The sequence below is a fragment of the Rhodofomes roseus genome, assembly GCF_022264815.1.
Source record: "Rhodofomes roseus strain CIRM-BRFM 1785 chromosome Unknown C8Q71scaffold_7, whole genome shotgun sequence".
Lineage (NCBI taxonomy): Eukaryota > Fungi > Basidiomycota > Agaricomycetes > Polyporales > Fomitopsidaceae > Rhodofomes > Rhodofomes roseus.
This window is the reverse complement of record NW_025952963.1, coordinates 748,118-773,859: the sequence shown is the minus strand read 5'-3', so window position 1 is coordinate 773,859 and position 25,742 is coordinate 748,118. Positions and strand designations below refer to the sequence as shown.

Genomic DNA, 25,742 nt, shown 5'->3' with positions numbered 1-25,742 from the left:
GGGCGTCGGACGGCACTTGATGGTATTTGAGGCGGCTAGGCTCGATCCAAAATGATATTCGCGGATGAGGACACCTCTCATATGCATGTACTTACAAACCCGCGAAGCTCATTTACTAGGCTGCGACGATGAACGACCGTCCTATAAATTGCACCGCTGGGGACGTCCTCGCCAGCGGCAGGCGGAAGAAATCTACATACCGACTGTATGTCGGGTGTCAATCTGCGTCGCCGCTATTTTCAGTTCGAAAGGAGCAAGACGATGCAGCTGGATTGTTGACGTACCGGTAAGCATGCACGCCTGGTACCGCTGGCTGACGCGCTGACGGGTTGACGGTAGATAGACAGGTCGACTGACACAGCAGGCATGTTGTTACGCAAACGGCAGAGCCGACTAGAATGAACCTACGGGGGGTTACGAGCTCTGCCGCCGATATAACGGCCGCACGTCTTTCCTCTGTCGACCGCTCGCGTTTAGTAGCGATGGGTGCCCGATGGTGCCAGAGAGACAGTGAGTTGTGTCAGTGGCCCGTCCGGGGATTTTAGCATACTTCGCAAGTTACCCTCACTAGTGCATGGTCCCTGCGAGAAGGGGGCCGGAGTTGGAGCTGGCTTGACCGTGTGTATGGGCAGATAGACTCACGCAGAAGTAGTTCAACGGCGCGCGCCCTGCGTTTACGTCCATCACGTCGAGGACGCACGTTGGACTGAGACCTGCCATCAAGTCCCGGCCCAGATTTCGACGACCGCGTCCTCGTATGGCACTGAACTGCCCACCAAGCAGGCTGCATATGTCTGTCCAGGATGATCGAGAAGACAGCAATGAATTACATTGATGTCCATCACTATTAGCACAATATCGAAGCACACTTGAGCAACGCTTTGACGATAAGACTAGAGTGGTTGTCTACTAGCTCATCTCATCATACACCGGATCGCGGGGTTCTGATACATATGAAGGTGGGATATGAACCCTGTGTGGACCGTCCGCGGGCACGTCTGCAGATCCTGACGTAAATCAGATTCGGCTGCCTGGGAGTAGAGGACGTAGAACTTGTCTATGCACTCTTCGCTCAGGTGAACGGGACAGAAGCGCACCTTATACGCATGGAGATGGCTCCCGGAGCGCATAAAATCCCCTACTAATTACACTATTAGACGTGATCACGTCTCTTGATGGTCACGGCAGTTGCCGAACGGGCATACGACCTCGATTCTCTTGCTGTCGCACCAGCCAATGCAATGCTGTTCTCCACAGACAATGATATACGGAAAATCAAGGTAAGCCCCCAAGTAGCCTAAACGCACTTGCCATTCTGTCATACTTCAAAAAGGCATCGGTGTCGTCGGTCTAGGCGGCAAGACTCTCGTCAGCCTAGATCGGGACCCAACAGGCCTGGACAGGCGTAGGTGAATACCAGGCCTCCAGAGGCTCTGATACCCGCGACGGCACGGAACCACACGGGTGCGCACCAGAGGGCAATGAGCTGGCGACGAGAGCGCATTGAAGCATGGCGAGCGACGTTTCGGTGTCTCCTACGCCCCCGAAGACCTACCCATGTTCGACAGCAAATGCATTGATTACTAGTGTGTTACACAGTGAAATGGCTGGCGCGCCCACAAGTCTACTGCTGCACAAAGTCGTGAAGGACAATCTCGTTGTCGCCCTGGTAGTCAAGCTCGTACACTGGAAGGGCCTCAGAGCAGCACCGGAGGAACGAAGACGGCACAACTGACCGGAGCCGCATTCAGGGCAGCGCCTCTTCTTCTCCTGAGTGAGGTTCATCCAGAGGAGCTCATGCGATTCCGCGGGGCTGCCAGTGCACCCAATGATTCGGTTGTGCTCCTGCAGCGACAGAGGTCAACTTGGTTGATGCAGACCAGTGGTGCATTGTTTTGTGACGCACGTAAGAGAGGACCTTGATAGGGTCGGCAAGGGTGCCAATCCTACTTGAGTCCAGCGGGTTCTCGTCAAAGAGCTCAATACCCTCCCGTTCCGCGAGGATCTGCGCACGCTCGAGACCGGTGGCCTGTTCCTCCTCGGTGGGGACCTCACCGGCCTTGCCACCAGGGCCGAAAAGCTCGAGCTTGGGGGCGTCCGAGAAGCGAGCAGGGGTGGTGGAAAGGGCGCGGATGGCGAGGGAGGGCTTGGGCCTAGCGGCGGCGCGGGCGACGAGGCCTGCTGAGCGGACGGCGGCGCGGAACATGATTTTGTAGGGCGAGGACGGGTGCAACAGCGACAGCGCACGGCGGCTCGGAAGACTGCGACGCGCGCGTCACGGCGTGACTTCATCTTGATGGGATTTCCGTTTATAGCCGCAGATAGGCGACGGCACGCAATGCCGGATATGGAAGGTGTGTTGATCGGCAAAGAAGGAGTGGAGAAGCGAAGTTCGTGTTTGGAATGTTTCGAACTGGCTTACAACTTGTCCTCCGCCTATGCTCGGTGCGTAGCCCTGGCTAACACCGCGAGCACCCCACATACCCTACCCGCCTCTCCCTAAATCCCCGCCTCCTCCCGTCCACCTACATTCCTTCAACTTCTACACCGTGTTTATCGTAGACATCCAATGTTGACCTCGTCTTCGACGGGCGAGCCGCTGGCTGGCAACCCCCATGAACGCACGTATGCCTCGCCTCCGGGTCGGAAGTACCCCGCAGAGATACCATTGCCTGTGTTGACGCGTAGCACGACCGCCGCGTCGTACTCGTCGACCACTGACCTGCTTCCTCACCCCTCGGACTACCGCACAAAGAGGTCGACCTTGAAAGACAGGATCACGTCCTGGTACGGCGGGCCAAGAAAGTCTCCAGACTCGGATGCGAACGATCGGGACGCGACCCCAGCGGCTCCAGTCAAGAAGGTTCGCCTCAAAGCTTGGCATGGATGGAGATATGTGCTCTTCGGTTCATGTAAGCGCACCGTATGTTTCGACGCGTTCTGGGCTCACTCGATTGCTTTCGCAGGGCTCAATGTCTTTTTGCTACTCCTCCCTGTGGCGGTGAGTGCTCTCGGCGGGTATATGCGGGTCACCTTCAGCCGTATCGCTCATGCTCGTATAACAGTGGATATTGAAACTAGCGACCGAGGGGAATGACACGCTCATCTTCTCTGGTGCGCGTCACTCATAATGTCTGAAGTGTGGCATGACATCGTGCTAACTCTTGGTTCACGTAGCATGTATGGTCTCTATGATTCCGTTGGTGAAGGTAACGTATTCAGTTCTGTCTTAATGTCTGTGATGCTGAACGAATGGTTCAGCTTCATGATATGACCATCGGTGTACTGGCACGGCGCATGGGAGGTTCCAAGACGGGTCTAATCAACGCTAGTTTCGTACGTGAGCTATCATGTCTGCAATGCTTATTCTGAGCGTGTTGTTCCGCAGAGCAACATGTAAGTGAGATTGCATGGTGCAATCTCGATTGTTGACTGACTATATGCTATGCTGTCTTGCCATGCGCATGCAGTATTGAGCTGGTCGTAGCTGTGAGTGGTGTTATATTGACACAAGCTCTCCGGCAATTGAGCCTGACTCGTGATAGATCACGGCGCTGCGGAAATGCGAGCTGCACGTCGTCCAGTCTTCCTGTGAGACCCGTTCGTCACTTGTAACCACGCGTGATCTAACTTTCTCGACCGGTTTTCAGTGATTGGCGCAATCCTCAGCAAGCAACGTAAGCCCCAATATTCGCTAGCCGGTGTTTCTTACTCTGACGGCCTCTGTATCACAGTGCTCATCCTTGGAATGTGTTTCCTGGCTGGTGGCCTACGCTTCTACCAACAGGATTACGACCAGAGTTCGTCGTCATCTGCGTACTTCCCGAGATCCTGACTGATGCAGCGTGGATGATAGCTGCTACGATCATCCACTCTTCGCTCCTGAGTATCGGTGTCGGTGCAGTCTGCCTCCCGGCTGCATTCCATTTTGCTTTGTCGTACAACGCTGCCGATCTGGAGTCAGCGGGAACAACCCTACAGCAGCAGAAGGCCGACTTGTTGACGATGAGCCACAGTGTTAGTGGAATCCAATCTACTATGATTCAATATATTGACTGACCTCCTTCATAGGTTGCGCTCCTTCTCCTGCTCAGTACGTCTGACCAATAGTTTCACGTGCATCTCACCGCTGACACGCTGATGTCCACAGTCTACTTCGCGTATCTTGTCTTCCAACTGTTCTCTCACACGCACCTCTACCAGGACAACACCAAGCCCAGTGAGAAGATCCCTAGCGTCCCGCTCTCGATGTCGGTCCGGTCCCTCACGGAACGCGTCCGGGTGAACAGCGGCAACCTTCGCATGCGACGCTCGAACTCAGGCTCCCAGTCAGGCGGGCGAGGCTCCCCTCTGCCCAAGGGCACTGGAGAGAAAAAAGGATATCGTGTAGACGTGAACAGGGAGAAGACCAGTCCCGTGGAGGAGGTCCCCGAGACGTCGTTCGACGTCTCCGACGGCACCGGCGCGCAGTACGCGAACAACCCCGACAGCGCGCGCCAGCGTCGCACGGCGTACCTCGTCTCGCCGTGCGGCGCGACGTCGCAGGTGACCCTCTCCGCAGACGAGTTCGGCCGGTACAGGGAGGACCCGACTGTGCGCCTCGTGCACGACAAGTGGGGCGGGCGTGGGCGCAGTGCGAGCGTGAGCGACGGGTTAAACAGCGAGCGCGGCCGGCGGTACTCCGGCTCGTCGGACAGCAGCAAGCGGAGCTCGTTCGAGAGCGGACGGACGAAGCATGTCAGTGTCAACGAACTCGTGTCAGCGTACTCGGGCGACCGCAAGGACGTGCACCGTTCGGTGCAGGTCCGGGATCTCGGCATGAGCGGGGATGAACAGCGTGGAGATGCGCGAAGCCCGTCTGTGTCCCCGTCGAGCTCGGCGGAGAAGGTGGGCGAGGACGAGCTTCCGGAGTTGAGTTGGACGATGACGTTCGTTGTTCTGATCACCGTCACTGTCGTGAGTGTCGTGTCGACCTCTGTGTGGGGATATGTCGGGTTGGATTGCTGATGATTTGCGTCTCACCGTCGACAGCTCGTCACGATCAATGCGGAATGGCTTGTCGACTCTATGGACAACCTGTCACCGGCGCTCAGCAAGGAGTGGATTGGCCTGATCCTGCTGCCATCCGTTAGTTCCATCGCCGGTGAGTCCGACCTCCTATGGGATATGGACATGCAGCTCAATTGTATTCCTGTAGAATGTGTGACGGCTGTCAGTGTATCTGTCAAGGATAAATTGACATTGAGCATCAGCGTCGCTGTCGGCTCATCAATCGTAAGTCGAGTCCCTTCTGCTTCTTGTAATTGAATGATATATGAGCGAATACTCAGCAAACTACGCTGTTCGTCATCCCATTCATGGTGATCCTGGGTTGGATCCTGGACAAGCCGCTTCCTCTCCTGTTCGATCCGTTCCAGACAGTGGTATGTGCTCTTGTTTTACTTGCCTATTGGCACTCATCATTCTATGCTGCAGGTCCTGTACATTTCTGGTGAGTCTTCACACAGATCGGCGGTTCTTGAGCCTCGCCTGATACGTTGTGCGCCCAGTCAATATCATGGGTTACGTAGTGGCGGACGGCAAGTCCAACTGGCTGGAGGGCGTCATTCTAATCAGTGAGTGCCCGCTGGGCTGTCGGCCGTGACAGTCTGCTGACGCCTGCGACAGGCCTTTATCTTGTCATCGCGGTCACCTTCTGGTTCTATCCAGGTGAGCACACCCTGATACATGGGATTCTTCCATTTGATCACTCATGGTCGCTGTGTAGGCTCCAGCTTCTCCACCAATTTGGCGGTCTGTGTCGATACGGTAAAATCCCAATAAGTTCAGCACACCCACATCACCTCGCACTCGCACGTACACTAGCACCACCCCGGACAATATTTGCCTCGGATTCTACCTAATCCCTCGTCCCAGCATTCTATCGTAGATCCTAGAGTCACACAGCATTCAGATACAGCGCGGACGGTCGGATAATACCTGGGCATGGACTTCACGTTAGAGCCCCGTTTGTATTAGTACGGACGATACATAGCTTCTCTCGTTTTGTAGAGACCTGTAGCATTAGATATGAGCGTAGATAGTCTTTTGTGTACGTACATTTATTGGACTATGAACCGACGGTATCGTCGGTTTGAACTTTGGACCAATCACTGCCACCGTGACAGGTCCGACAACCTCGGCGATGCTTCGGACTAAGTAGCCCGAGACGTGACGTAACACGTTCACTGCGACCACCACTTCATCTTAAGCTCAGCCCAGGCTCAGCCACCGCTCGAAACTCTTTTCCAACGACTCAGACAACTCATACCTAGTAGGTATTGGCTCGAACCAGTCCTCCATCAAGTTGGGCTTGTTCTGACTCGGAGCTGGATTCAGTCGGGAAGTGGAAGACCTATCTAGTGACCTCTCAGTATGCGTACCACCCTCCTACGGCTGGCAGAATCGGTCTCCTCGAGGCCCTTGAATCTTCGAGAAACTAGTGCAGCACTCTTGCCGCCAACACCGTGAGTGGTTGTGAGCAATCTTGAAGGCGTTCGGCTCACGCCACGGCTTCGCACTAGACTATATAGGCGAATCCTGCGAGCGCATCGTTCCCTGCCCCCTGAGATGCGGTCCCTCGGGGATGACTATGTGAAAGCGGGCGAGTTGCTTCATGAGAATGCTAACATTCCATCTCTGAAGCGATACTACGCAGAGTTTCGCCGGCACAAGGAGGTTGCGAACAAAGTGCATATCATCGGCTTCCTCTCACAATGGAAAATGTATCTGGACGAGCTACCGTCAGGTCCAGATGCAGAGCGCTTCTCTGGGAAGAAGCTGGATCCTACGGTGCTAGAGAAGGTACGATATCTCACTCTGGCATAGTTGTGTTGCTCATTCGTTCGTCGAATAAGATGTCTGCTGAGCAGCTCGGACAGCTCTATGAGCTGATGAACGCAACAAGAAATGTTTACAATCCTAACGCACCTCCAGACGAAGCGGCAGGGGTAGTACCTCCGAAGTCGTCATAGGCCTCCCAGTATGTAGTGTTGTACTTGTGCGATACTTTCCTTGCGTTGCGTTGACCTAGTCTGACCGGCTTCTCCGCAGTTACTGTTCGTGACTATCTATTATTGCGTCGCGCGTCGTCTTGAGCACCTGATCCTCCGTGCATCGCACACCCCCCCCTCAATTTTTCCCCTGCATCTGTCAGCATATTCATCTCGGTGGTCGGCGGGTAGTTCGCGCCTGAGAGTTGGAGAAATGGCCAATCGACTACGACTCGAGCTCCAAAATTCGCCTCCTATCCGCTCGCCACCGTGCCACCGCCCGCTCAGATAGGTCAAAACTGTCGTTTGGGGTGACTACGACCGTCCAGTGACTGTGCCCGCGTCTAATAGAATGGCTACATTGCCATCATGCAGATTCCTCATACAATGGCCAATCGATTCGAGCTCCAAAACTCCCCTCCTATCCGCTCGCGACCGTACCACCGCCCACGCAGACAGGCCAGGAAACGTCGTATGGGGTAACTATGACTGTCCGGTATCTGTGCTCGCGCCTAATAGAACGGCTACGCTGTCATCTTGCAGGTTCCTCATGCCCACACCCAATTACTAGCACCTTGGCAACTTCAGTCGGATACCGAGCAAGCCCGTTTATCATCCATCGTATCACGTGTGACCACCATCGCGCTTCCGGCTCTCCGTTATATAGGTAGCGGACTCGTCCAGACTCCAGCTGCTCTCACCAGCACCCATTTCATCCGAACAACACACTCCCAAGCATGTCTCAGTCTCTGGTAAGTCGCAAATGGTGCGAATGGATAATTTCATAGGTGACCAGCGATGCCCGGCGACGTTCGCAGAGAGTGAACGCTACCAGCGAGCCTTACGCTGATCTCCCGCCGATGTGCGTCGCACTATTGGAGGCAAAGGCGAAGAAGGGTGAGTCTCATCATCTCCGTGCTAGCCCCCACTTATCGCGGCATAGGTGCTACCTTCGACCAGATCGCCAAGGCTATCGGCCGCGACGAAGTCTGGGTCGCCGCGATGTTCTACGGACAGGTAGAGGGCACCAGATACATCCCGGAACCACCCAATCATGACATCCTGTCTTAGGCAAAGCTCTCCGACGAGGAGCTCGCGAAGCTATCCCACTTCCTCGAGATCCCGCACGACAGCCTTGCGGCTGAACTCGGCGCGAACTGGTGGCCGCGCCGCGGGCTCGGGCCGATGCCTCCCACCGACCCTGTCTTGTACCGTCTGTACGAGGTACGCTTCCCACTGCGCGTGTCAGGCGTGGTACGTTCCCGGCGGCTGACCAGTTGTGCGTGTAGGGCGTCCTTGTGTATGGCAATGCTATCAAGGTGAGCTCCCGAAGGTGTATGTAGCTCCACTGCAAAGATCTCACCATGTATCGGCGATGACAGGCCGTCATTCACGAGAAGGTGAGTCGGGAGCATTGTTGTGCACCAGTGCTGCGGCTCAAATAACCGCACGTAGTTCGGCGACGGGATCATGTCCATGATCGACTGCAAGGTTAACATCGAACGTAAGCCGGACCCCAAGGGCGATCGCGTGCTCTTGATATTCGAGTACGTCGAGGTTTTTTCGGGTGACCTGCGCATCGTGTTGATCCCAGATTTTCCAGTGGCAAGTTCTTGCCGTACCTCAAGTGGTGAACGGTCCGTGCAGTAGTCAATCCGAAGCGGTGTATTCATGTATGCAAATTAAGCGACCAATGATCTGTACTACACTCCCCGAGCATGAATGCTGCTGGCTGATAGAGCCCACACGTCGCATCTGACCATTGCGATGCTTTAGATGCGACTTTGACGGACTGACACAAGCTGAGGGCGACGGCAGACCGCTAAACTCAAATGAAATGAATGCGCATACAGCATACAATATTATCCACGAAAACGGCGCATATAATCAACAGCATACAGCATTGTCACATCCATACTCATGCCAACGCAGGGAATGGCGGCTCCTCAGACCACCTCGATCGCGAGGCCCATGGCACGCTTGCCAATCGGGCTCTCGATGTCCTCCGGCCTGCCCACGCCGGCGTGCTCGATCTCACCCTTGCTGGGCGGGAAGTCCGGTGGCGGGAGGCCCTGCAGGAAGCGCTCCTTCTGCCGACGCACGTAGTCCGCGTTCATGGGCGTGAGCGGTACGGCGGGGATGTACATCACTGCGTATGTCAGGGTGTTACGGTCAGAAAATTGTTGGCTCGACGATGTGGAAGGCGCTGCTTACCGGCGGAGTCATCGGCTCCGGTGTGCTCCTTCTCAACGGCGTGTACGACGTCCTGCGGCAATTCTGATATCAGTGCGCGTGGAGTGTGGAGAAGGGGACACACGTACACAATGCCAGAAGACCATGTCGCCCGGGTATACCTTCGGCACAGACACCATCGTCTGCTCAAGCCTCATGTGCGGGTGCTTCTTCGTGTTCGGCCACGGTCCGCGGAACCCAGAGCCGGTCGAGTACACGCCAGGGAAGTCCGAGTCCGAGATGTCTAGTGGAGTAGCTAGTGAGCGATTGTGACTTGTTAAAGGATGGACTGGAGCACCCACCATACTCCCAGTTGTTGGGGTCGAGCGGGTCCTCGGTGCCGGGAATCTGCCGGAAGAACGGGCGCAGGATGGTGTAGGCGTTCGAAAGGTAGACGTTCGGGAAGACCTGCAAGGTTCCCTCGTGGGGTGCGGTCTCGCTGATTTGGCCATATTAGCAGTGTGACAACACGTCAAGCAGCAATATTTGCACCTGACAGCGAGCCAGCCCTGATATGTCCTGAACACAGTAGCCTAATTTCCTTGTTAAGGTAGTGCAGCGCGATTGACGAGCGGATCTCCTACCTGGCCAATACGGTTGTACAAGGAGGTGCGGGCGTTCATCCGGTTCTCCAGGTCGTACGGGTCATGATCGCGCCAATTACCAGTCAGGATGTCTTCGAAACACTTCCTGAACGTGGGGTCCTCCCATCGCTCAATTGCACCACCTGTTCTCCTCAATCAGTTATGTCCGCTCTACTACCGCTCGAGGCAGGGTACTGACCATCCACGTGCGGAGGGTGAGCGTCCCACTGCACACCTGGGTGTCGGATGCGGAAGCGGTCAGCGTAGGTGAGCGGCGTGGAGAGGTCGACGCTCTCAATCTTCGCGCCCGACTTGACGTGGTAGAAGTTGTTCAGCCAACTCGTGGCTGCGAGGACGTTCGGATGCCCGCGAGCGCGGACCTGAGACTTCGTCCAGCTGCAAATCGCCGGCGATGTGAGCAACAGGCTGGCGCTAGCATGTGACTGACGTACTAGAGCTGGAAGAATTGCTTGTCGTCCGCAGGGAAACCTGGAGAGCCAAAGTTGAGCATGGCTGAACGCAGTCATGTATCTAAAGGGTTCTGACCATCGATTCCGGGGTTCGTCGAGACGTACTCCTTGAGCCAGTCCTTCCAGGACGCCGCTTCGGCATCATCTACAACGTTGCGGATGACGACGCTCCCTTTCCTCCGGACCTCCTCAACCTTCTCAGGACTGAGGGTGCTGAGTTCAGCGAAGTCCACTTCGGGAACATACTACCATGTTGTCAACGCATGCGAGGACATGACAGCGACAGCTACCCCTACCTCCGTGCCCTGCTTGGCGATGTCTGCCGTCACGACCTCGAGTTCAGCGAGGAGTTCCGTCCACGCCTTCGTGACACGCGCCTCAAAGTCAGGATACGAGGCAGCGATCTCCTTCTTGAGCTCGACGAAGCGAGGGGGGCATGGACCGAGTTCAGGATGGGACATTCTGGCGAGAGGTCGTCTGCGGCGAGGTACCTGAGGACGAGTCGTCCGAGCTGCTGCATCTTATATCTGGAAAGAGGCGGACGCACGTCACATCAGTTACTCAGTACGGTCCGCATTCCGTGAGCACGCAGGATCACAAGGTACAAAGCATGACAGGGATTATCTGACCAGGATACTGCGCTGGATAGCGCACTCCTGAGTTTGCTTCGGGCTTCTCAGGTCGCCCGCGGCGACTTCGGCGATGCATCTGGGCTCGTTGCTTGTAGCATAACCATCTCCGTACACGGAGATCCTGCAAGCCCGTTGTATTCAGTACACCTCAGACCAGCGGGGTCTGACGCAGTTGGGCGAGGCGAGCAGGCAAGTGGATGGTCAGGACACGGAGGAATCTCGGCGAAATTGACAGGACAAGGTTAGCAGGCAACAGGATGGCAGCACGCACTACCGCTCAGAAGACCACGCACATCTAGATTCTCCCCCCGCGGGGCCCCAGAATGGCCGCTGGTACACAGCTGTATTACATCTTCATCACGTACCTGCACTAGCCATGAAATGGCCCCCGCGTCGGAAGGCCGTCTCGGGCGGAGGTGTCAATGTACAAGGAGCACTGGATTAACCAACACGATAGCAAGCTATTAGTAGGATAGATGCTAGAGATTTTCCTAGATATGGGCATAGCGAATCTCGAACGCCGAGACCCCACTCGAGGGCAAGGGCTCCGAAGAACTTCAGGTTCGACATTACTTATTCTTCGTCTTCAAGCGGAAGTTCTTCCTCCTCCACCTCGTACTCTTCGTCGGCGTACTCCTCTTCGACTGTTGCCTCTTGATACTATGGGGATGAGTCAGTGACACGAACTCCATGAGGTTGACGTGGTCTATCCATACCTGCTGGTACTCAGCACTAGTAGGGGCATATCAGCGTCCGGACGATGCACGTAGTTCAACGGTACGTACACTAGATCGTGAGCATTGCTCTCTGCCTCTGAGAACTCCATGGCGTCCATTCCTTCTCCGGTGTACCAGTGGAGGAAAGCCTGACGCTTGTACATCGCGATGAACTACGTATCTCATGTGAGCAATATGTTCCGACACGTTAATTGGATCTAACACACCTGGCTCAGGGTTCGCTGGAACAGCTCTTGGACCGCGGTCGAGTTGGACAAGCATGTTGCCGACTAGCGATGCAACCAATCAGATTGAGTCGGTGCCAGTAGTATGTGACTTGCTCACCTGAGTTGAGCCGACAGGAGGCACGGAAACCAACGACACCGAAACATTGTCAGGAATCCATCTAAGCACCACGAATCAGCAGAGACATCATGAGCAGGCTATCCTTCCACGTACTCCACGAACTGCGTAGAGTTCCTGCGCTGGAGATCTAGGACGGATGACTGCAAGGCATTATCGGCCGACGTTGATACTACCCACGACGAAACACACTTACTTCTGCCTGTGATACGACAACGATATCAGAGGTACGTCGCGCAAACAATCGGCACCACTCACCTCCTGCGAGGAGACTGCTCCTCGGAAGATCGTCGCGGCCGTGAGGTACCGGCTGTCGAGCGCGTGTCACTAAGATCTGTGCACACCTCTACGCACATACACAAAGCACCACTCACCCGAACCTAGGGTCGCAGGCGACGAGCAAGTTTCTCCGGTCGAAGAGCCTAGGCGGATCAGGGACGACGCTCAGTCCGCTTCTCCGTCATAGCAACACAGGACTCACGCTGATGTGAGATCGGGCACGGTCATGCGAACGAACGAACGCGCACGGGGATCGAAGAACGGCGCGTAGCTCGGCATGAGGAAGTGCAGACGCGGGAAGGGGACGAGGTTCAGCGCGAGCTTGCGCATGTCTCTGCCGATGGGTGCGGTGAGTATGCCGCCGGAATTGTCGGGCGCAGCACGTACCCGTTCAGCTGCCCAGGGAACCTGAGACTCGTGCTGACTCCGCACATCACTTGCGAGACCAACTGCAGACGGTCAGATCGGGATTACATCGGGCATCACGGAAAACGAGGCTTCAAGACTTACGACGTTCAAGTCGGAGAACTCGGGGGCCTTGTTCTTGAGGGTCCGGACGGTGATGTCATATCTAATCTACGGTCAATGATACAACCCAGACATGTCGGCGACGATAACTTACAGTGCCTCGTTGTCAATGCACATGGTCATGTCGCTGTTCTCGACCAGTTGGTGAATTGACAGGAGGGCATTGTACGGCTAAAAGTATCATCAGAGATGCACTTCTACCAGTCCCTCAAGACATACCTCGACGACAGTTTCAGACACCTGTCAGTATGTCAATGAGCTGCACTCGAGATATATAGTTAATGGTAGTACATGCCTTGGGAGATGGCAGAATAGAGAACGTTGACAGCATCCTATCAGGGTATTCCTGCAGTATTCGCATCAGGGGGCAGACGAGGCGGGTAGTAATAAGCACAACTTCTCGGAACTTGGACAGTAGCAGGGAGCCCAGCCCAGCACCCGTTCCTCCACCAAGGGAGTGAATCATTTGGAATCCTTGCATAGCGTCGCATGCCTCGGCCTGTACGCGGACGACATCCTACAGAAATGCGAGACCCTCAGTATAACAGTATAACGAGGCGTCCTAACCGGCTGAAGGGTGATACGGACCATGATACCGTCCACAAGCTCAGCACCTAGCGCTCTTGTTAATACTGCATGGTCAGTCTTCTCGAGTCATGAGCGCACCCTCAGTGTAGTCTAGAAAAGGTTCAGGCGCACGATCAAGGTTCTGAGTGGCGGATCGACTTACAGCCTTTAGCCCAGTTGTTTCCTGCACCAGTCTCGCCGGTGACGAAGCTGTCTGGGCGAAAGAGCTTCCCTAGCTTTCCAGAGCGGATCTGACGCGCAGATGTAAGACAAACAGCCAGTCGATCGCTACGAGAACGCGCGTACGCGGGAGCAAACACCATTCTCCAGGTCAATCTGCACGCTACGCGGAACGTACTTGCTGCCATTTCCTTGCGGGATCTCGGTAAAGAACACGTCAACCTAGATGATACCGCCCTTAGCTCACACTGATGCATGGTATACTAGATCACGTACCTTGGGGAGCTGTAGAGGATCGTTTCCTGTGTAGAACTAACGCGTCCTGATTAACGAACGCGTCCAGTCCGAGAGTCTGTACACTTACTCCCTCGTCATTCAGACCATGCTCCGCCAGAAGTGTGCTCCAGAAACTCTCCCCGACCTGGTTCCCGGCCTACATAACGACGACGCCATAGTGAGCCACCGAAACTCCCACCGGAACCGACGCGCTATCCTACCTGGCCGACCTGCACGCCATCACCGACGGATCAGCACCGATCCTGCACGCTCTGAATACGTGTCATTTACCTGTACGTTGAGGATTTCGCGTGGCATGTCGTGAAGGGGTATAGGGTATGCGTGCAAACTGAAAGTCAGAGAACAAGTCAAGATGCACGCCGTGCCCTCGGACGCGAAACGCAGTGATGGTGCTCTGACGCACTTCGGCGGATGCCGAGCCAATCCTCGGCCTTCTCCATCATCTCTGGTGCGCTATTATATGCAGCGTATGCATGTCCGGGGCCGGCGTGTCATTCAGAGTCGCGTATACTAGAGTCAGACCTCGGCTCCCGGCCAGCAAAGTCACAGCATAGACTGACTCGTGAGTGAATTGCTCTATGGTGTACATGTACATGTTCCTTTTTCGACTGCTGCTACTCCTCTGATCGCTCGTTACACATCATGACCAAAGACATCCTACACGTCGCGCAATTTGCATCCCTCAGTTCGACAGTTGCCTGATCTTGAGGATGATCGCTATATTTGAACAAGTCAGCAAACACGGGTCCGGGACCAGGAAGGTGAGTGCGCACATTGCGGGTCGAGGCCCTGGTGGGGGATCTGCTCAGTCAGACCACCGCAGCCCTCCTTGTTCGTGCCGATGTAGCCGTACTTCGGCGTGAGCTGGCGCTCAAGCAACCAAGTGCCGAACTTCGAACCAAGCTATAGCAAACGCAACATTAATCATCGCGCCCTCATTCTCGTAGTCATCACACTCACCCCAGTCTTCTGGCTCAGAGACTCAACGACAAGGACGAACGGACTCGAGCCGACCTTGCGGATCACCTGCTCGTCGACGAGGTTCAGCGTCGGCTTGTTGATCAAGCCAACGTCGAGGCCTTCCTGCCTGCAGCGGAGGACGGCGTCCCACGAGCGGTAGAGCATGTCACCGAACGAGACGACGTAGCCGGCCTTGCCCTCGCAGATGACCTCGTCCTTTCCGGGCACGAACTCGTAGTCGTCGCCGAAGACGCGCGTCTTGCCGTCCTCCCTGAGCATGTACGGTACCTTCGAACGCGTCGAGAAGATGAACCGTATGCCGCGATCGAAGAACACGCGCTCGACGACTTTCGTCATCTGTGCGGCGTCGGCCGGGAAGTAAAGCCACGACTGCGTATCTGCGAGACCGTTGTCCGCGAAGAGCGAGTTGACACCGAAGTGGCACGTGTTGTCGGCCATCTGGACAAGGCCTGTCAGAGAATGCTACGAATGCAAATGACTGTGTGACGTACCTCGTCAACACCGGAGTGAGAAAAGTGGCAGAGGACGTTGCAGAAGTTCAGGCGCGCCATGGTAATTTCCGAGATGACCATCTCGAGGAAGGCGGAGAAAGTGGAGAAGACACCAAACTTGTTCGCGTCGAAACCGAAACCAGCAGCCGCGCTGAAGTTTCCACGCTCCATGATACCGGAGGGAATGAACACCTCAGGGTGCTTCTGGTGGATGGACTTGAGGCCAGTCGAGCCCTCAAGATCACCTATCGACCGTTTTCGTCATCCATGCAGCACCACCACCCTGAAGTCACTCACTGTCAATGACCATGACCTTCTCGGCAGCCTCCTCCTTCGTGAGCTTGTCAAGCACCTTGTTCACGGCCTCACCGAACACAACACGGTTCGCGCCAACCTCCTTGGTCGAACCGATGTACAGGTAGGGCACAGCATGCGGCGTGATGTTGTTCAGGATATCCGTCGCCATCGTCTCGGGGTAGCCGCGCGAGGTGAGGTACTTGATCGCCGCCTTGACGGGGATGACATCGTGGCCGTGCGTGCTGCCCTCAATGTCCGCGACACCAGGGGCCATGACACGCTTGCAGACGACCGCCGCGGGACCGTCGTAAGCGATGATCTCGCACAGCGCAGCCCAGAGCGCATCGAGGTCTTCACCCTGGACGGTGAGCACCTTCAAGCCGTGGCCGGAGAGGGTCTTGTGGAGCTCGTAGCCCTTGAGGTACTGCGATGGGTGGCCAGCGATGGTGACGTCGTTGTCGTCGATAAGCAGCTTGACGTTGAGGTTCTGCGCGACAGCGAGGCGCGCCGCCTCGGCGTCGTTGCCCTCCTGCTGCGAGCCGTCGGATCCGAGCAGGAAGACGGTCTTGTCGCGGTTCGCGAGCGCGACGCCGTTCACCCAGGGCCATACGTGCCCGAGACGGCCGGACGAGAACTTGACGCCGGGAGTGAGACCAAGCTCGGGGTGGCCTGGAAGCTTGGAGTTTGCCTCACGGTAGTGCAGGAGGTGCTCGGCAGGGATGTGGCCCTCGATCGCAGAGAGCAAGTATTGCGTCGCAACACGGTGACCTGAGCAATAAATTGTAAGCCATGTTTCGACGAGAGGTGCAAGACGAGTGATGCTATGGCCGATCTAGACGTTGATGTGCAAAATTGATGGCGAATTTGATGTCGCCCCGACAAAGTCGGACCACCACCGCGCGCCGCCTTTGTGCGTCATAGACCAAATCGGGCACTGTACGCGCCCACCTCTGCGTCGTCGACCGACGGCGCCCAACGATGTGCACTCGCTTGAACGATACGCACGGCGATGATCCACCCTCGACCGCTTTACCCCATCCGGACGCAGAATCGAGAGGGATACTCACCGGCTTCGTCGAACAAGATAGGGACGTACTTGTCCTTCGAGGCGTTGAAGAGGGACAGGAGGAGGCAGACCTCTGGGACGGTGTCGTATGCACCACCTGTAAAGGAGGATCATCGCACCAGATCAAGTCGAGCGCAACACCGCGCGCCTACGCACCTGTGTGTCCGCTCACACCGCGAGCAGCACCGGTCGCGGTGAAGAGCACGATCGCATCGCGCATGATCTGGATGTTGTGCAACAACGCCGAGCGCTGCTCATTCGAGAGCTGCGGCTTGGTCGGGTCGAGCGTCACCCTGCATAACGACGTATGCCGTCGACCGTGAGCAAGCCATCGAGCGCGAGCAGCAGCGGGGCTCACTTCTTCAGGGCATTGAGGTCGATGGGGAACGCGCTCGCTGTGCCGGGCATTTTGGAGGACGTGCGGCGCGACGGGGATGGTGGAGGGGGAGTGAAAGAGAGTTGTGGTGCTTGCTCCCTCAGCCTGCACGCGATTTATCGTCCCCAATCAGCCGTGGCCGAGCGGTGGCGGACCAAGGCCTGCGCGGACCGGGGTCACCGGCGCTGCTTCTCCACTATGACATGGGAATCCGGTCACCCTCTCCCACTCGCTCAGTTTTCACTGAAGTTTTATGTGCTATGACAAGCCCCAGTGCATCACCCAGACTCAGGATATGTATCATAGCGCGTTATGCACAGTCAACTCTTCAGGTGAACAGTCCATGGTGCGTCGACCATATCTCAGAGTCGCTGGGGTACGTGTCCGACTGGGAACTGAAGTACCAAATGGCGCACATGCGAGGCGCGAAGGGCGAATGCTGACTCCGACGCGGAGGAAGACCATGATACCAGCGCAATACCAGCGTCACAGACTGCCAATGTCGTCGCCCGTGAGAGGCAGCGTGGGATGACGGACTGCGCAAAACGATCAACAACGGGAACGTTCAGAAGTTTGTGCGAGAGCTCTCACCTTCTATCCCTGTCTATACTTGGCCACTGCACGCTAGTTCCGGGACTTCCCAAAGGTCGAGCCAGGTACTACTAGTAGCAGCCGCGAATGACTCGTAGAATTCCACAAAAATTTCATCGAGAAAAACAGTCGAACCGCGCACCACTCGTAGGTTGCGCGGGGTCGTCTTCACCTGTTGGTGATATCCACGCAGGTCTGATCGTCGTTGCAGCCGATCTGCTCTTCCTGACCCCGGATTTACATCTCCACGGGCGCAAATGATCGAGCACCGGGTCCGACACAAGTGTCCGTACTCTGCCGACATGCATCCTCTCAACGGCCGACCCAAAGCCGTCTGACGAAATGGAACGGCCGCGTCATCCCCGATGGTACAAGGTGATTGCCTCGGATAGATATCTGTCGCCAAACCACAGCGAAGCCGATGGATGCACACGTTCGTGACCCCGGAGTGCGCCCTGTATACGTCGAAGTGTAAGTACCGTATTCGTGTGGTCCGAGGGGCGATACTGGGGACCAAGAGCTGTCGGCATCCCGCGGAGCGCGCGCGAACGCGCACAAAGGTAATCTCCACATGAGCGCAAGCTTCGTGGCCGATGATACCTGTGGACTCGGAGGGAAACTGGCAACGATCATAGGTGCGCGCTGGTCAGAATAGCCGTCTCGACCAGGTGCTGCGGATGTAGGCAACTCTGGGCATTCCGCGCTAGCAACCCGAGCACTGCACGCAGGAAATGAAGCCGCGGGACACCCAAGGGACACCTATGTATAAGCGTAAGAACGACCCGGGGCATGCTACACCATCAGGTGAGGGCATTCGGAGGACTGACACATACGACTTCGTGAGGCCCAGCCCATTGACTCGGGGCATCGTCAAGATTCAACACACGGCACCTTGGATCCTTCAAGGAGTAGTACCCACTCACATTTCATAACGTGTCTTCCTAGTTCAGATCAAGGTCGCATCCACAAGGTCAAGAGAACGCTCGGCGACTCATGAAGGACGCGGGCGGTCAGGCAGTGTGCTGTGTGGACTCGGATGAGGACAGCGCATGATGACGGGATTCTCGGGTTCCCGGTTTGATCCAAGAGATGTACATACGCAAAACCAAGTAGACGGGAGAAAATAGCGCACTGCAGTCGGTGAGTGCATGGAGAACCTGGTGATACACCGACCCTGTAGCTTTCGGTGTTCACGACAAACACGCCGGCGGAGGCGCGATTCACGCTCGTTGGGCGCCTAGTCCGCGACGCGAAGCACGTGGAGCGCGTTGTTTGGCGAGCTTTGGCTTCGAGCTGGGACGCGTGCCTCGAAGGGTCAAGAGCGCGTCCGGCCATTGTTGTACGTACGCGGCGCGATCAGTCCGCCACAGTCGATGTTTGTACAGGCCAGAAATAGCACAATGGGCGATGTGCCGATTGCCTTGCCCTGGCTCGCCACGCGGTTGCCAAGGGCGTCGCGAGGGCGTCGCGATCCAAATCAGACAATAGCGCGTGTCAAGCTGCGCGCCTCCTTGTCCCATTCATTCTTTTGCTCATAAGAGACCCGGCCACCGCTGGCCTACTCGCTGCCAAGCTCATACACGCTCTTTACCTGGTGTCGACGGGGACTCAGTTCCGGCGTTCTCTGCGAGACTGGCTCTCGGACTCTGTTGCGATCGTGTCCTACTGCTGCCTATTGCTGACGTCCTGGCTAGACGGTTCAATGGCTCGTATACCCTTACCTCTACTACTTACTGCCGTTGCAGGCTTAATACCACTAGTGGCCGGCCATGCAGGTACGCTCCTGCCCGCCAGTTCAGACGTCTCGGTTTGCTGACATTCCACACAGCGTTCTTCCACCCATCGATGTGGGGTTTCAACGTGACAGCGCAGACATTCCCTTACGATAACCGCCCCGTGGCTCCCCTAACAGAGTACACCTTCGACCAATGGTGGTTCCATGGCCACCTGGACTATCCGCCCAATGATGGCGACATCTTCGAGCTGCCTGCAGGCCAGCCCGTAACGACGCAGATCGCCTGCGACAAGGGTGCTACCACCTTCTTCGCCTCTGATCCCGGAGGAGACATCCAGAACGGTGACGACCCGTGTCCCGGCTCGCCCCCGTCCGAATACCATACGACCGGTTTCGACGACCTCAAGGGCTGCGCGCTCGCTATCACGTACAAGTCGAACGTGTCCGATGTGCAGCCTGAGGACTTCACCGTGTTCAGTGTCAACCAGACGTGCGTGTGGTACCGATTCACGGACTTCCAGGTACCCGCGAGGATGCCTGCCTGCCCGGAGGGCGGCTGCATCTGCGCATGGCTCTGGATCCATTCGGTAAGTCTCTTTCTCAACTCACAAGTATGCACTCCCATTGACCATATATTGCAGCCTGACAGCGGTGGCGAACAGAGTATGTATGAGTATTGGTATGCCGGATCTGTAGTACTGATTGATATCCCGTAGACTACATGAATGGCTTCCGCTGCAACGTCACTGGCGCGACGTCCGACGTGGCCCTGGCCACGCCACAAGTCCCCCGCCGCTGTGGCGCCGATCTCGACAACGGCCGGGTCGACGCTAGCTTTAGCAACTGTACGTGGGGCGCGAAGCAGCCGTTCTACTGGCTCCAGCAGGAACGCAACAATGTAAGTTACGCCCTCCCTCTCTCCACCGCATCGCACGATTGTTGACCCGCACGCACAGATGTTCGAAGGCTACTACTCCCCGCCCTTCTACACGAACCTCTATAACTTCCTCGATGGCGCGCAACAAGACATTTTCCAGGACTCGTACCCTAACGGGCTGCCCACGCCCGTCGTGAACGGCACCGTGCCCGTCCCGAACTTCGTCGGCGTGCAGCCGACCGCGACGCCCAGCGCGCCGAGCGGACTGCCGTTCGCCATCGTGGGCACGCCCGCGCCCGTGGCGACGGCAACGTCGAGCGCCGGTGCGGGAGGCGGGGGGACCACTACCTCAGGTACTGCGAATTCTCCTTCGTCATCAATTCAGAGTACGGCGTCGGCTGCATCGACGTCGGCATCGGTGGATGTGACGGCGTCGTCTACGGCGAGTGCGACGGACGCGGTGAGCGTGTCTGTCGTGATTTCAACTGTCGTGAGCACGGAGGTTGTTACGGTCACCGCGGCCCCCGCGTCCGTGACTGCGACGGCATCGAGCGTCGTACTCTCGGTTGTATCAGGGATCGACGCGTCCTCGTCGACGCTTTCTTCATCCTCAGCGATATCCGCGTCGTCTTCGGCTTCATCGACGCCACCGTCATCTTCGTCTTCAGAATCTGCATCTGCGTCGTTAGCGATACCCTCATCTTCCTCGGCTGCCTCCATTCTCCCCGCGACCTCGACCCTCTTGCTCAACGCTCCTTCTCCCTCCCTGATCCCAGATGTCAACATCGCTTCAGCAACGGCTTCTTCCTCGACCTCCAGTCCCACAGGCCTCAGATGGTACGTCTTTGTCGCACGCCCTCTAGATTTGCACTGCCAGCTGACATTCTGGCGTGTTTGCAGTGCGGCGAGAGGCAGTCAGGCCAACTCAAAAACCCGTCGCGTGGCCCGTCGCTCGACAAAGAGCGGTCTCCAGGACGTCTGGGAGGCGATGAAGCCCGGCTTGCGTCGGCGTGATGCCGACCCCGGTGACAACGCGACCGACTCGTTAGTAGTACGGGGCGCGAGGGCGTACAGGCCGGCTCATAGGAGCAGGCTTTGGCGGGTCTTCTAATGTGGCGTCTCGTGGGCGGTGTGCTACGTATTTTAGTGCGCGCGGGCGTGTAGAACGAGTACGCTTTGTGCAACATGATCTTGGTGATACCCCTTCTTGACAGAATACCTGGCGTCTCGTGTAGCAATAGTGATCGGGCTCTGGCGGCTCGTGTATGAGTAGTGTAATTGTAGCTTTGATCTTTGGAATCTCAACGACTCCATTTTTGCGACGCAAAGTGAACGAGTTGTGCGTTAATAACCTCGATTAAGAATAGACTAAGTCAGTGTCTACGACACAGCACGATGCGGAGATAGCAAACACGAGGGACAGTAGATGCGTAGTATGGAAAACACGATGCAAGTAATGCGGAAATATCTAGTAATTGCGAATGAGTGGACAGGTCAGTGCGACAGGGAAATAAGTATGTATGCGTGAAGGAGAGATAGATATGAGAGTGAGAAATCTATGTGTGGAGAAAGATGTATGCGTGAGGGGGGCCCATGAGTAGATGCAAGCTGAGTAGGCGATACAAGAGCTTTAGATGGAGAAAATTGATACAAAAGAGCGTGAATATCCATCCAGGCTTCGTCTCAGACGTGAAGCACCGCCCACAGGACAGTGCAGGGCTGTTCGTCAGCTAAGCCAGTAGCCGTTCAGTACTCGGACATCGTGTGATCCATCATGCGCGGCCCAGCGGACAGACCAGGGGGACGTACGCCAGGCGGAAGGTTGATATACCTATATCCCGTGGGTGCAGAGTCTTCGCTCCACTCGGAATCCGAGTCGGAGTCAGCGGCCGTGCTGGCGATCGACGGGGTGCGCTCAAGTCTTGAAGGGCCCGCAACCGGGGCAGAGACAGGTTGTGCAAAGACGCTAGCGAAGGGATCAATGGCAAGAGCCGCGAACGCGCCGACCGGGGGGATATAGGCGTTCACAGGAGCCGTGAAGGCCGAGGGAGCAAAGGGTGCCATGAAGACAGGACGCGATGCGAGCACGGGTGGTGCCGCGAAAGCGGGAGGCGCGGAGACAGGAACTTGAACCTCCTCGACTTCCACTTCCATGGGCTCGTCGACAACCTGGACCGGTGCGGCGTCGGTAGCATCCGGAGCAACAGCAGCGTCAGGCCGTCGGACAAAGCGACGCTTGAGGTCTTTCTCGGGGGTAAGATTCATGAGACCCGCACGCGTCACAGAACGCGTCGCGCGGGTAGGCGAGGCCCTACTCGGGGAAGGCGAGGAGTCCCTCTTGACCGGAGATGACAGGAACGCGGAGGCCGGCTTCTGGGGAGAAATCGGGAAGATTCCTGGGGGCGCGGTCTTCTTAGGCGACGGCGTCGACACAGGCTTCACAGAAGTTTGGACCTTCGGCCTGCTGGGCGACGCTGCCCTCTTCCTGGGCGATCCGGCGGAAGCAGGCTTGCCCGGGGAGGCGGCCCTCTTGGTAGGAGGCTTTCCCGGGGAGGAGGCCCTCTTGGTAGGAGGCTTGCCCGGGGAGGAGGCCCTCTTGGTAGGAGGCTTGCCCGGGGAGGAGGCTCTCTTGGTAGCCGGACCTGTGGAGGCGGGCTTCCGGGGCGACGCGGCCCTCTTTGGTGGAGAGCCAGTGGAGGCTCGCTGCGTCGTCGATGCTGCGCGTCCGCGGTGGGAGGGAGGCGTTGCGAGCGAGGCTGCCGCCTCGAGCAGTTCCGCCTTAACTCTAGCCCCGGCGCTGCCCTTGAGCATGGAGACTACTTTCTTCTGCCTTATGGCAGCTTGTGGCGGGGGTGGGGTTTGCGGACGGATGATTAACGCCCCCGGGTCGATGCCGGCAGCGTCGTTGTGGTGCATTTCGTAAGCGTCATCCCCGTACCCGTATCCAAGGATCCCATGGCCAGTTCTGTATGTGCGGAGCATCGTATGGGCGGGAGAACCGCGGCGGATGTCTTCGCTGGAAAGACCGCACGGAACCAGGTAGCCGTCAGTGCCTAGCTTGAAACCCTTTCTGCCATCGTGCGCACACGCAATGTCCTAGAAGTGACGAGGCCACAAATTCTCAGACAACAGGAAGACAAAAGACAAGCTTATACCACTCACCGTCCACAGCCCGCCTGATGCCGTGGGCAGGTAAGACTCCATGAACCCTTCGTGGTGCTGTACCGTGTAGGGATCGTAGACCTCGTCTAGATCTACCTTGGTGATGACCGGTCGCGATCCACTGGTCGTTGCCGTATGCCCTGATGTCCCCGCACGTTCCACACGAACCAGCTCATTGCCCGACTCGGAGGGCGCCCACTTGTCCATTGACAAGGACTCGTAGAACTCCATTCGCTCAGCGGGCGGCCAGTCCTGCCCTCCGTTCGGCGCTGCAATGACATATGTCACGGTCGCTTTCCGGTCCCCGTCTTGGCCGGGCACAATAACTAGGGCATAGAAAGATTTGAGAAAATGCATATTCTTCAAGAGCGATGGCGGGATCGGAGTCGGGGCGGGTGGGTCAGAAGACACGGAAGGGAGACGATGAGCCGGTGTCGAGTCGAAAAGGGGCGCAGAGTTAGGGAGCATCCCCAAGCCCCGTCACCAATTTATGCGTCTCAGCGACGCGTCGAAGCCACGGCCCCGATCTGGCCACAGTACAAGGGCATTGCCAAAGCGGGCTCGTAGCAACGACGGCGTCGCCGGCGCGCCTCGTGTTTGGCACTGGGGCCACGCAAGCCACAGAGGACAATCCATGGATGCGCCCCGATTTGGTCGAACAAAGCGTGCGGTGCCACAACCTGCGCTTCTGCCGATGGTGGCACCCGAATTGGGAACAAACGCACCGCTGGATTTGGTAGCTCCGGGGTGGCCGGGGCTGTGCGCTCGCGCATCCGGTTACTCAACGTGTTTTGGATTGTCTGAGGGTTAATGTTGAATGCCGGGTGCGTCCCACGGGCCACGGGAAGCCTGGGCCTGCTGGGCCAATCAGGCTCGCTCTTTGTCACTGTTCTCTATGGGGACGTCAGTGAATGCTACGAGTGATGTGGCTGACCTTTCCTGTCATCTCCCGTCACGTCTAGGCCTGGGGTTGGAATTTCATGCTGGAGTTGCGATTGTTTGCAAATTGGGATTGCGCTTGACCACGGTCTGCGGTAATTGCTACGAATCCTGGAACCACGATACTGGCTGGATGGCTTACAGGACGACCGCAAGTACTCCCACATTACTGGGACCTGCTGTCGCGAGAGCGGGACAGGCGGTGAACCAGGAGCGCTTACGTGCGAGGTCAAAGCGGGTGCAGCCTGTGCAGGTGCGTCTACAACCTTTCTATCTCGTTAACCTGGCACACAAAACGCTCGACGCGTAAGACGGGGACGTACAAAAATCGTTTCTGACTGCGACGTCATAGGGGCCCCGGGCCCTTGCTTGCAGGTCGAAGCGAGAACATGCCTACTTATCGCCAGCCCCTGTGACGGAGCGCTCTTCAAACGTCACTTGCCCTGCTTTGTTCGAGGGCTTTGATCTATTCAAGGGTTAGTACGACCGTGACTTGATCCTGTGGGCTGATGAGGGCCTCAGCTTGGATGCGAACGCGTTCCACATGTTCCTTCCGGTACGACTCCTCCGACTCCAATGGCAGTGTAGACTCAATGCATACATGCATTTAATTACCGTGTCTCAGGACTCTTGGCCCGGTGTTTAACATCTCGGATCGTAGTCTTTGCCCTCAGTCGGACTCAGACAGCGAGTCAACAGACTAAGAGCGAACAGAAACAAGACGACGCAACTGTTCGTCCCCGCACCGCGCCCGCTTCTCCTCCACCATCAAGCACCCACTGCTCCGAGGCTTCGCCCCGGGAAGGACGGTGTTTCAGGTGCCCTCCTCGCGTCCGCCGCAGGCTAACTCGCCTTCGTCAAATCCGCAGTCAAATTCACCGAGCCTCGGAGCGCCCCCAGTCTTCCGGAGCGCCAGCAAGCCAGCCCTCCGAGTCCTCGGGCAATCCGGTGGACCGCGACGCCCTCTGCGGACAGCGCGCGGCGCCCTACCTGTACCGTCTGCCGTGTCTCCTCCCTCCACATGCTCCCTCTGCGCGCGCATCAAGTCGGTGATGCCTGCCGTCTCGCAAGGACACCGTAACGATGAACTTCGGGAGGTCCGCCGTCGGTGTTAGGCTGCAGCTAAGTACTAGTGTGGGTACGCAGCCTCGGCATGCCGCGATGGAGGCATTAGTGGGTGGACAGGAACCGTGGACTGGTGCGGTCGACACACGGCGGCCAGGTCGTGCCGTGCGGGCATGAGGGTCGTCCTGCTCGACTTGCGGGGTGCTGGTGAGGCGGTGGGAGCCTAAGGTGAGCAGTTTCTAGACTGTGAGACTCGAGGACTTGTTTGGGACTTCAGTATGGG

At 57.0% G+C, this 25,742-nt stretch overlaps 10 protein-coding genes across 10 annotated transcripts; 4 read left to right on the top strand and 6 right to left on the bottom strand.

Moving 5' to 3' along the window:
- Positions 1 to 1,552: 1,552 nt before the first annotated feature.
- On the bottom strand, positions 1,553 to 2,278 carry C8Q71DRAFT_751437 (cytochrome c oxidase polypeptide IV). Its single transcript, XM_047923311.1, has 3 exons — positions 1,907 to 2,278; positions 1,737 to 1,845; positions 1,553 to 1,686 (listed from the first exon to the last, which is right to left on the bottom strand). Exons 1-3 carry the CDS (start codon positions 2,204 to 2,206, stop codon positions 1,625 to 1,627), a joined length of 471 nt encoding a protein of 156 aa, XP_047780387.1. The 5' UTR covers positions 2,207 to 2,278; the 3' UTR covers positions 1,553 to 1,624.
- Positions 2,279 to 2,569: 291 nt separating this feature from the next.
- On the top strand, positions 2,570 to 5,823 carry C8Q71DRAFT_856419 (Sodium/calcium exchanger protein-domain-containing protein; the record flags this gene model as incomplete). Its single annotated transcript, XM_047927299.1, has 20 exons — positions 2,570 to 2,912; positions 2,967 to 3,001; positions 3,066 to 3,114; positions 3,178 to 3,209; positions 3,262 to 3,336; positions 3,389 to 3,396; positions 3,471 to 3,489; positions 3,546 to 3,591; positions 3,651 to 3,677; positions 3,735 to 3,800; positions 3,857 to 4,017; positions 4,072 to 4,093; positions 4,151 to 4,956; positions 5,032 to 5,143; positions 5,198 to 5,274; positions 5,331 to 5,423; positions 5,476 to 5,491; positions 5,550 to 5,615; positions 5,668 to 5,709; positions 5,768 to 5,823. 20 exons carry the CDS (start codon positions 2,570 to 2,572, stop codon positions 5,821 to 5,823), a joined length of 2,151 nt encoding a protein of 716 aa, XP_047780386.1.
- A 333-nt stretch (positions 5,824 to 6,156) lies between these two features.
- Positions 6,157 to 7,195, top strand: C8Q71DRAFT_751431 (ACN9-domain-containing protein). Its single transcript, XM_047923310.1, has 6 exons — positions 6,157 to 6,313; positions 6,379 to 6,506; positions 6,564 to 6,643; positions 6,698 to 6,843; positions 6,897 to 7,039; positions 7,093 to 7,195. Exons 2-5 carry the CDS (start codon positions 6,415 to 6,417, stop codon positions 7,011 to 7,013), a joined length of 435 nt encoding a protein of 144 aa, XP_047780385.1. The 5' UTR covers positions 6,157 to 6,313; positions 6,379 to 6,414; the 3' UTR covers positions 7,014 to 7,039; positions 7,093 to 7,195.
- Positions 7,196 to 7,610: 415 nt separating this feature from the next.
- C8Q71DRAFT_531506 (cyanate lyase C-terminal domain-containing protein) lies at positions 7,611 to 8,815 on the top strand. The gene is made up of 8 exons (XM_047919167.1): positions 7,611 to 7,783; positions 7,850 to 7,928; positions 7,975 to 8,048; positions 8,103 to 8,255; positions 8,321 to 8,350; positions 8,414 to 8,431; positions 8,487 to 8,578; positions 8,635 to 8,815. The coding sequence occupies exons 1-8, from the start codon at positions 7,769 to 7,771 to the stop codon at positions 8,663 to 8,665; spliced, it is 492 nt and encodes a 163-aa protein (XP_047780384.1). The 5' UTR covers positions 7,611 to 7,768; the 3' UTR covers positions 8,666 to 8,815.
- Positions 8,816 to 8,977: 162 nt separating this feature from the next.
- On the bottom strand, positions 8,978 to 10,778 carry C8Q71DRAFT_896479 (DUF1479-domain-containing protein; the record flags this gene model as incomplete). Its single annotated transcript, XM_047928746.1, has 10 exons — positions 8,978 to 9,180; positions 9,246 to 9,297; positions 9,353 to 9,507; positions 9,566 to 9,702; positions 9,756 to 9,796; positions 9,848 to 9,990; positions 10,047 to 10,243; positions 10,300 to 10,336; positions 10,394 to 10,562; positions 10,614 to 10,778. The coding sequence occupies 10 exons, from the start codon at positions 10,776 to 10,778 to the stop codon at positions 8,978 to 8,980; spliced, it is 1,299 nt and encodes a 432-aa protein (XP_047780383.1).
- Positions 10,779 to 11,522: 744 nt separating this feature from the next.
- C8Q71DRAFT_856415 (beta-tubulin 2) lies at positions 11,523 to 14,176 on the bottom strand (the record flags this gene model as incomplete). Its single annotated transcript, XM_047927298.1, has 23 exons — positions 11,523 to 11,609; positions 11,666 to 11,681; positions 11,735 to 11,838; positions 11,893 to 11,955; positions 12,011 to 12,071; positions 12,125 to 12,171; positions 12,225 to 12,230; positions 12,287 to 12,338; positions 12,403 to 12,450; positions 12,510 to 12,641; positions 12,695 to 12,756; positions 12,818 to 12,878; positions 12,930 to 13,006; positions 13,055 to 13,075; positions 13,230 to 13,352; positions 13,424 to 13,449; positions 13,502 to 13,513; positions 13,566 to 13,653; positions 13,709 to 13,804; positions 13,859 to 13,894; positions 13,947 to 14,015; positions 14,080 to 14,088; positions 14,150 to 14,176. 23 exons carry the CDS (start codon positions 14,174 to 14,176, stop codon positions 11,523 to 11,525), a joined length of 1,323 nt encoding a protein of 440 aa, XP_047780382.1.
- Positions 14,177 to 14,239: 63 nt separating this feature from the next.
- On the bottom strand, positions 14,240 to 17,122 carry C8Q71DRAFT_896437 (thiamine diphosphate-binding protein; the record flags this gene model as incomplete). The annotated part of the gene is made up of 8 exons (XM_047928745.1): positions 14,240 to 14,596; positions 14,653 to 14,782; positions 14,840 to 15,298; positions 15,352 to 15,596; positions 15,649 to 16,416; positions 16,716 to 16,811; positions 16,871 to 17,007; positions 17,073 to 17,122. The coding sequence occupies 8 exons, from the start codon at positions 17,120 to 17,122 to the stop codon at positions 14,562 to 14,564; spliced, it is 1,920 nt and encodes a 639-aa protein (XP_047780381.1). The 3' UTR covers positions 14,240 to 14,561.
- Positions 17,123 to 17,801: 679 nt separating this feature from the next.
- Positions 17,802 to 18,899, bottom strand: C8Q71DRAFT_531858 (uncharacterized protein). The gene is made up of 3 exons (XM_047919168.1): positions 18,601 to 18,899; positions 18,509 to 18,539; positions 17,802 to 18,440 (listed from the first exon to the last, which is right to left on the bottom strand). Exons 1-3 carry the CDS (start codon positions 18,609 to 18,611, stop codon positions 17,994 to 17,996), a joined length of 489 nt encoding a protein of 162 aa, XP_047780380.1. The 5' UTR covers positions 18,612 to 18,899; the 3' UTR covers positions 17,802 to 17,993.
- Positions 18,900 to 19,205: 306 nt separating this feature from the next.
- Positions 19,206 to 21,621, top strand: C8Q71DRAFT_751400 (uncharacterized protein). Its single transcript, XM_047923309.1, has 7 exons — positions 19,206 to 19,456; positions 19,510 to 20,003; positions 20,058 to 20,079; positions 20,133 to 20,314; positions 20,373 to 20,646; positions 21,070 to 21,130; positions 21,194 to 21,621. Exons 1-7 carry the CDS (start codon positions 19,384 to 19,386, stop codon positions 21,402 to 21,404), a joined length of 1,317 nt encoding a protein of 438 aa, XP_047780379.1. The 5' UTR covers positions 19,206 to 19,383; the 3' UTR covers positions 21,405 to 21,621.
- An 8-nt stretch (positions 21,622 to 21,629) lies between these two features.
- C8Q71DRAFT_531999 (uncharacterized protein) lies at positions 21,630 to 24,147 on the bottom strand. The gene is made up of 2 exons (XM_047919169.1): positions 23,456 to 24,147; positions 21,630 to 23,389 (listed from the first exon to the last, which is right to left on the bottom strand). The coding sequence occupies exons 1-2, from the start codon at positions 23,921 to 23,923 to the stop codon at positions 22,040 to 22,042; spliced, it is 1,818 nt and encodes a 605-aa protein (XP_047780378.1). The 5' UTR covers positions 23,924 to 24,147; the 3' UTR covers positions 21,630 to 22,039.
- Between the last annotated feature and the right edge of the window lie 1,595 nt (positions 24,148 to 25,742).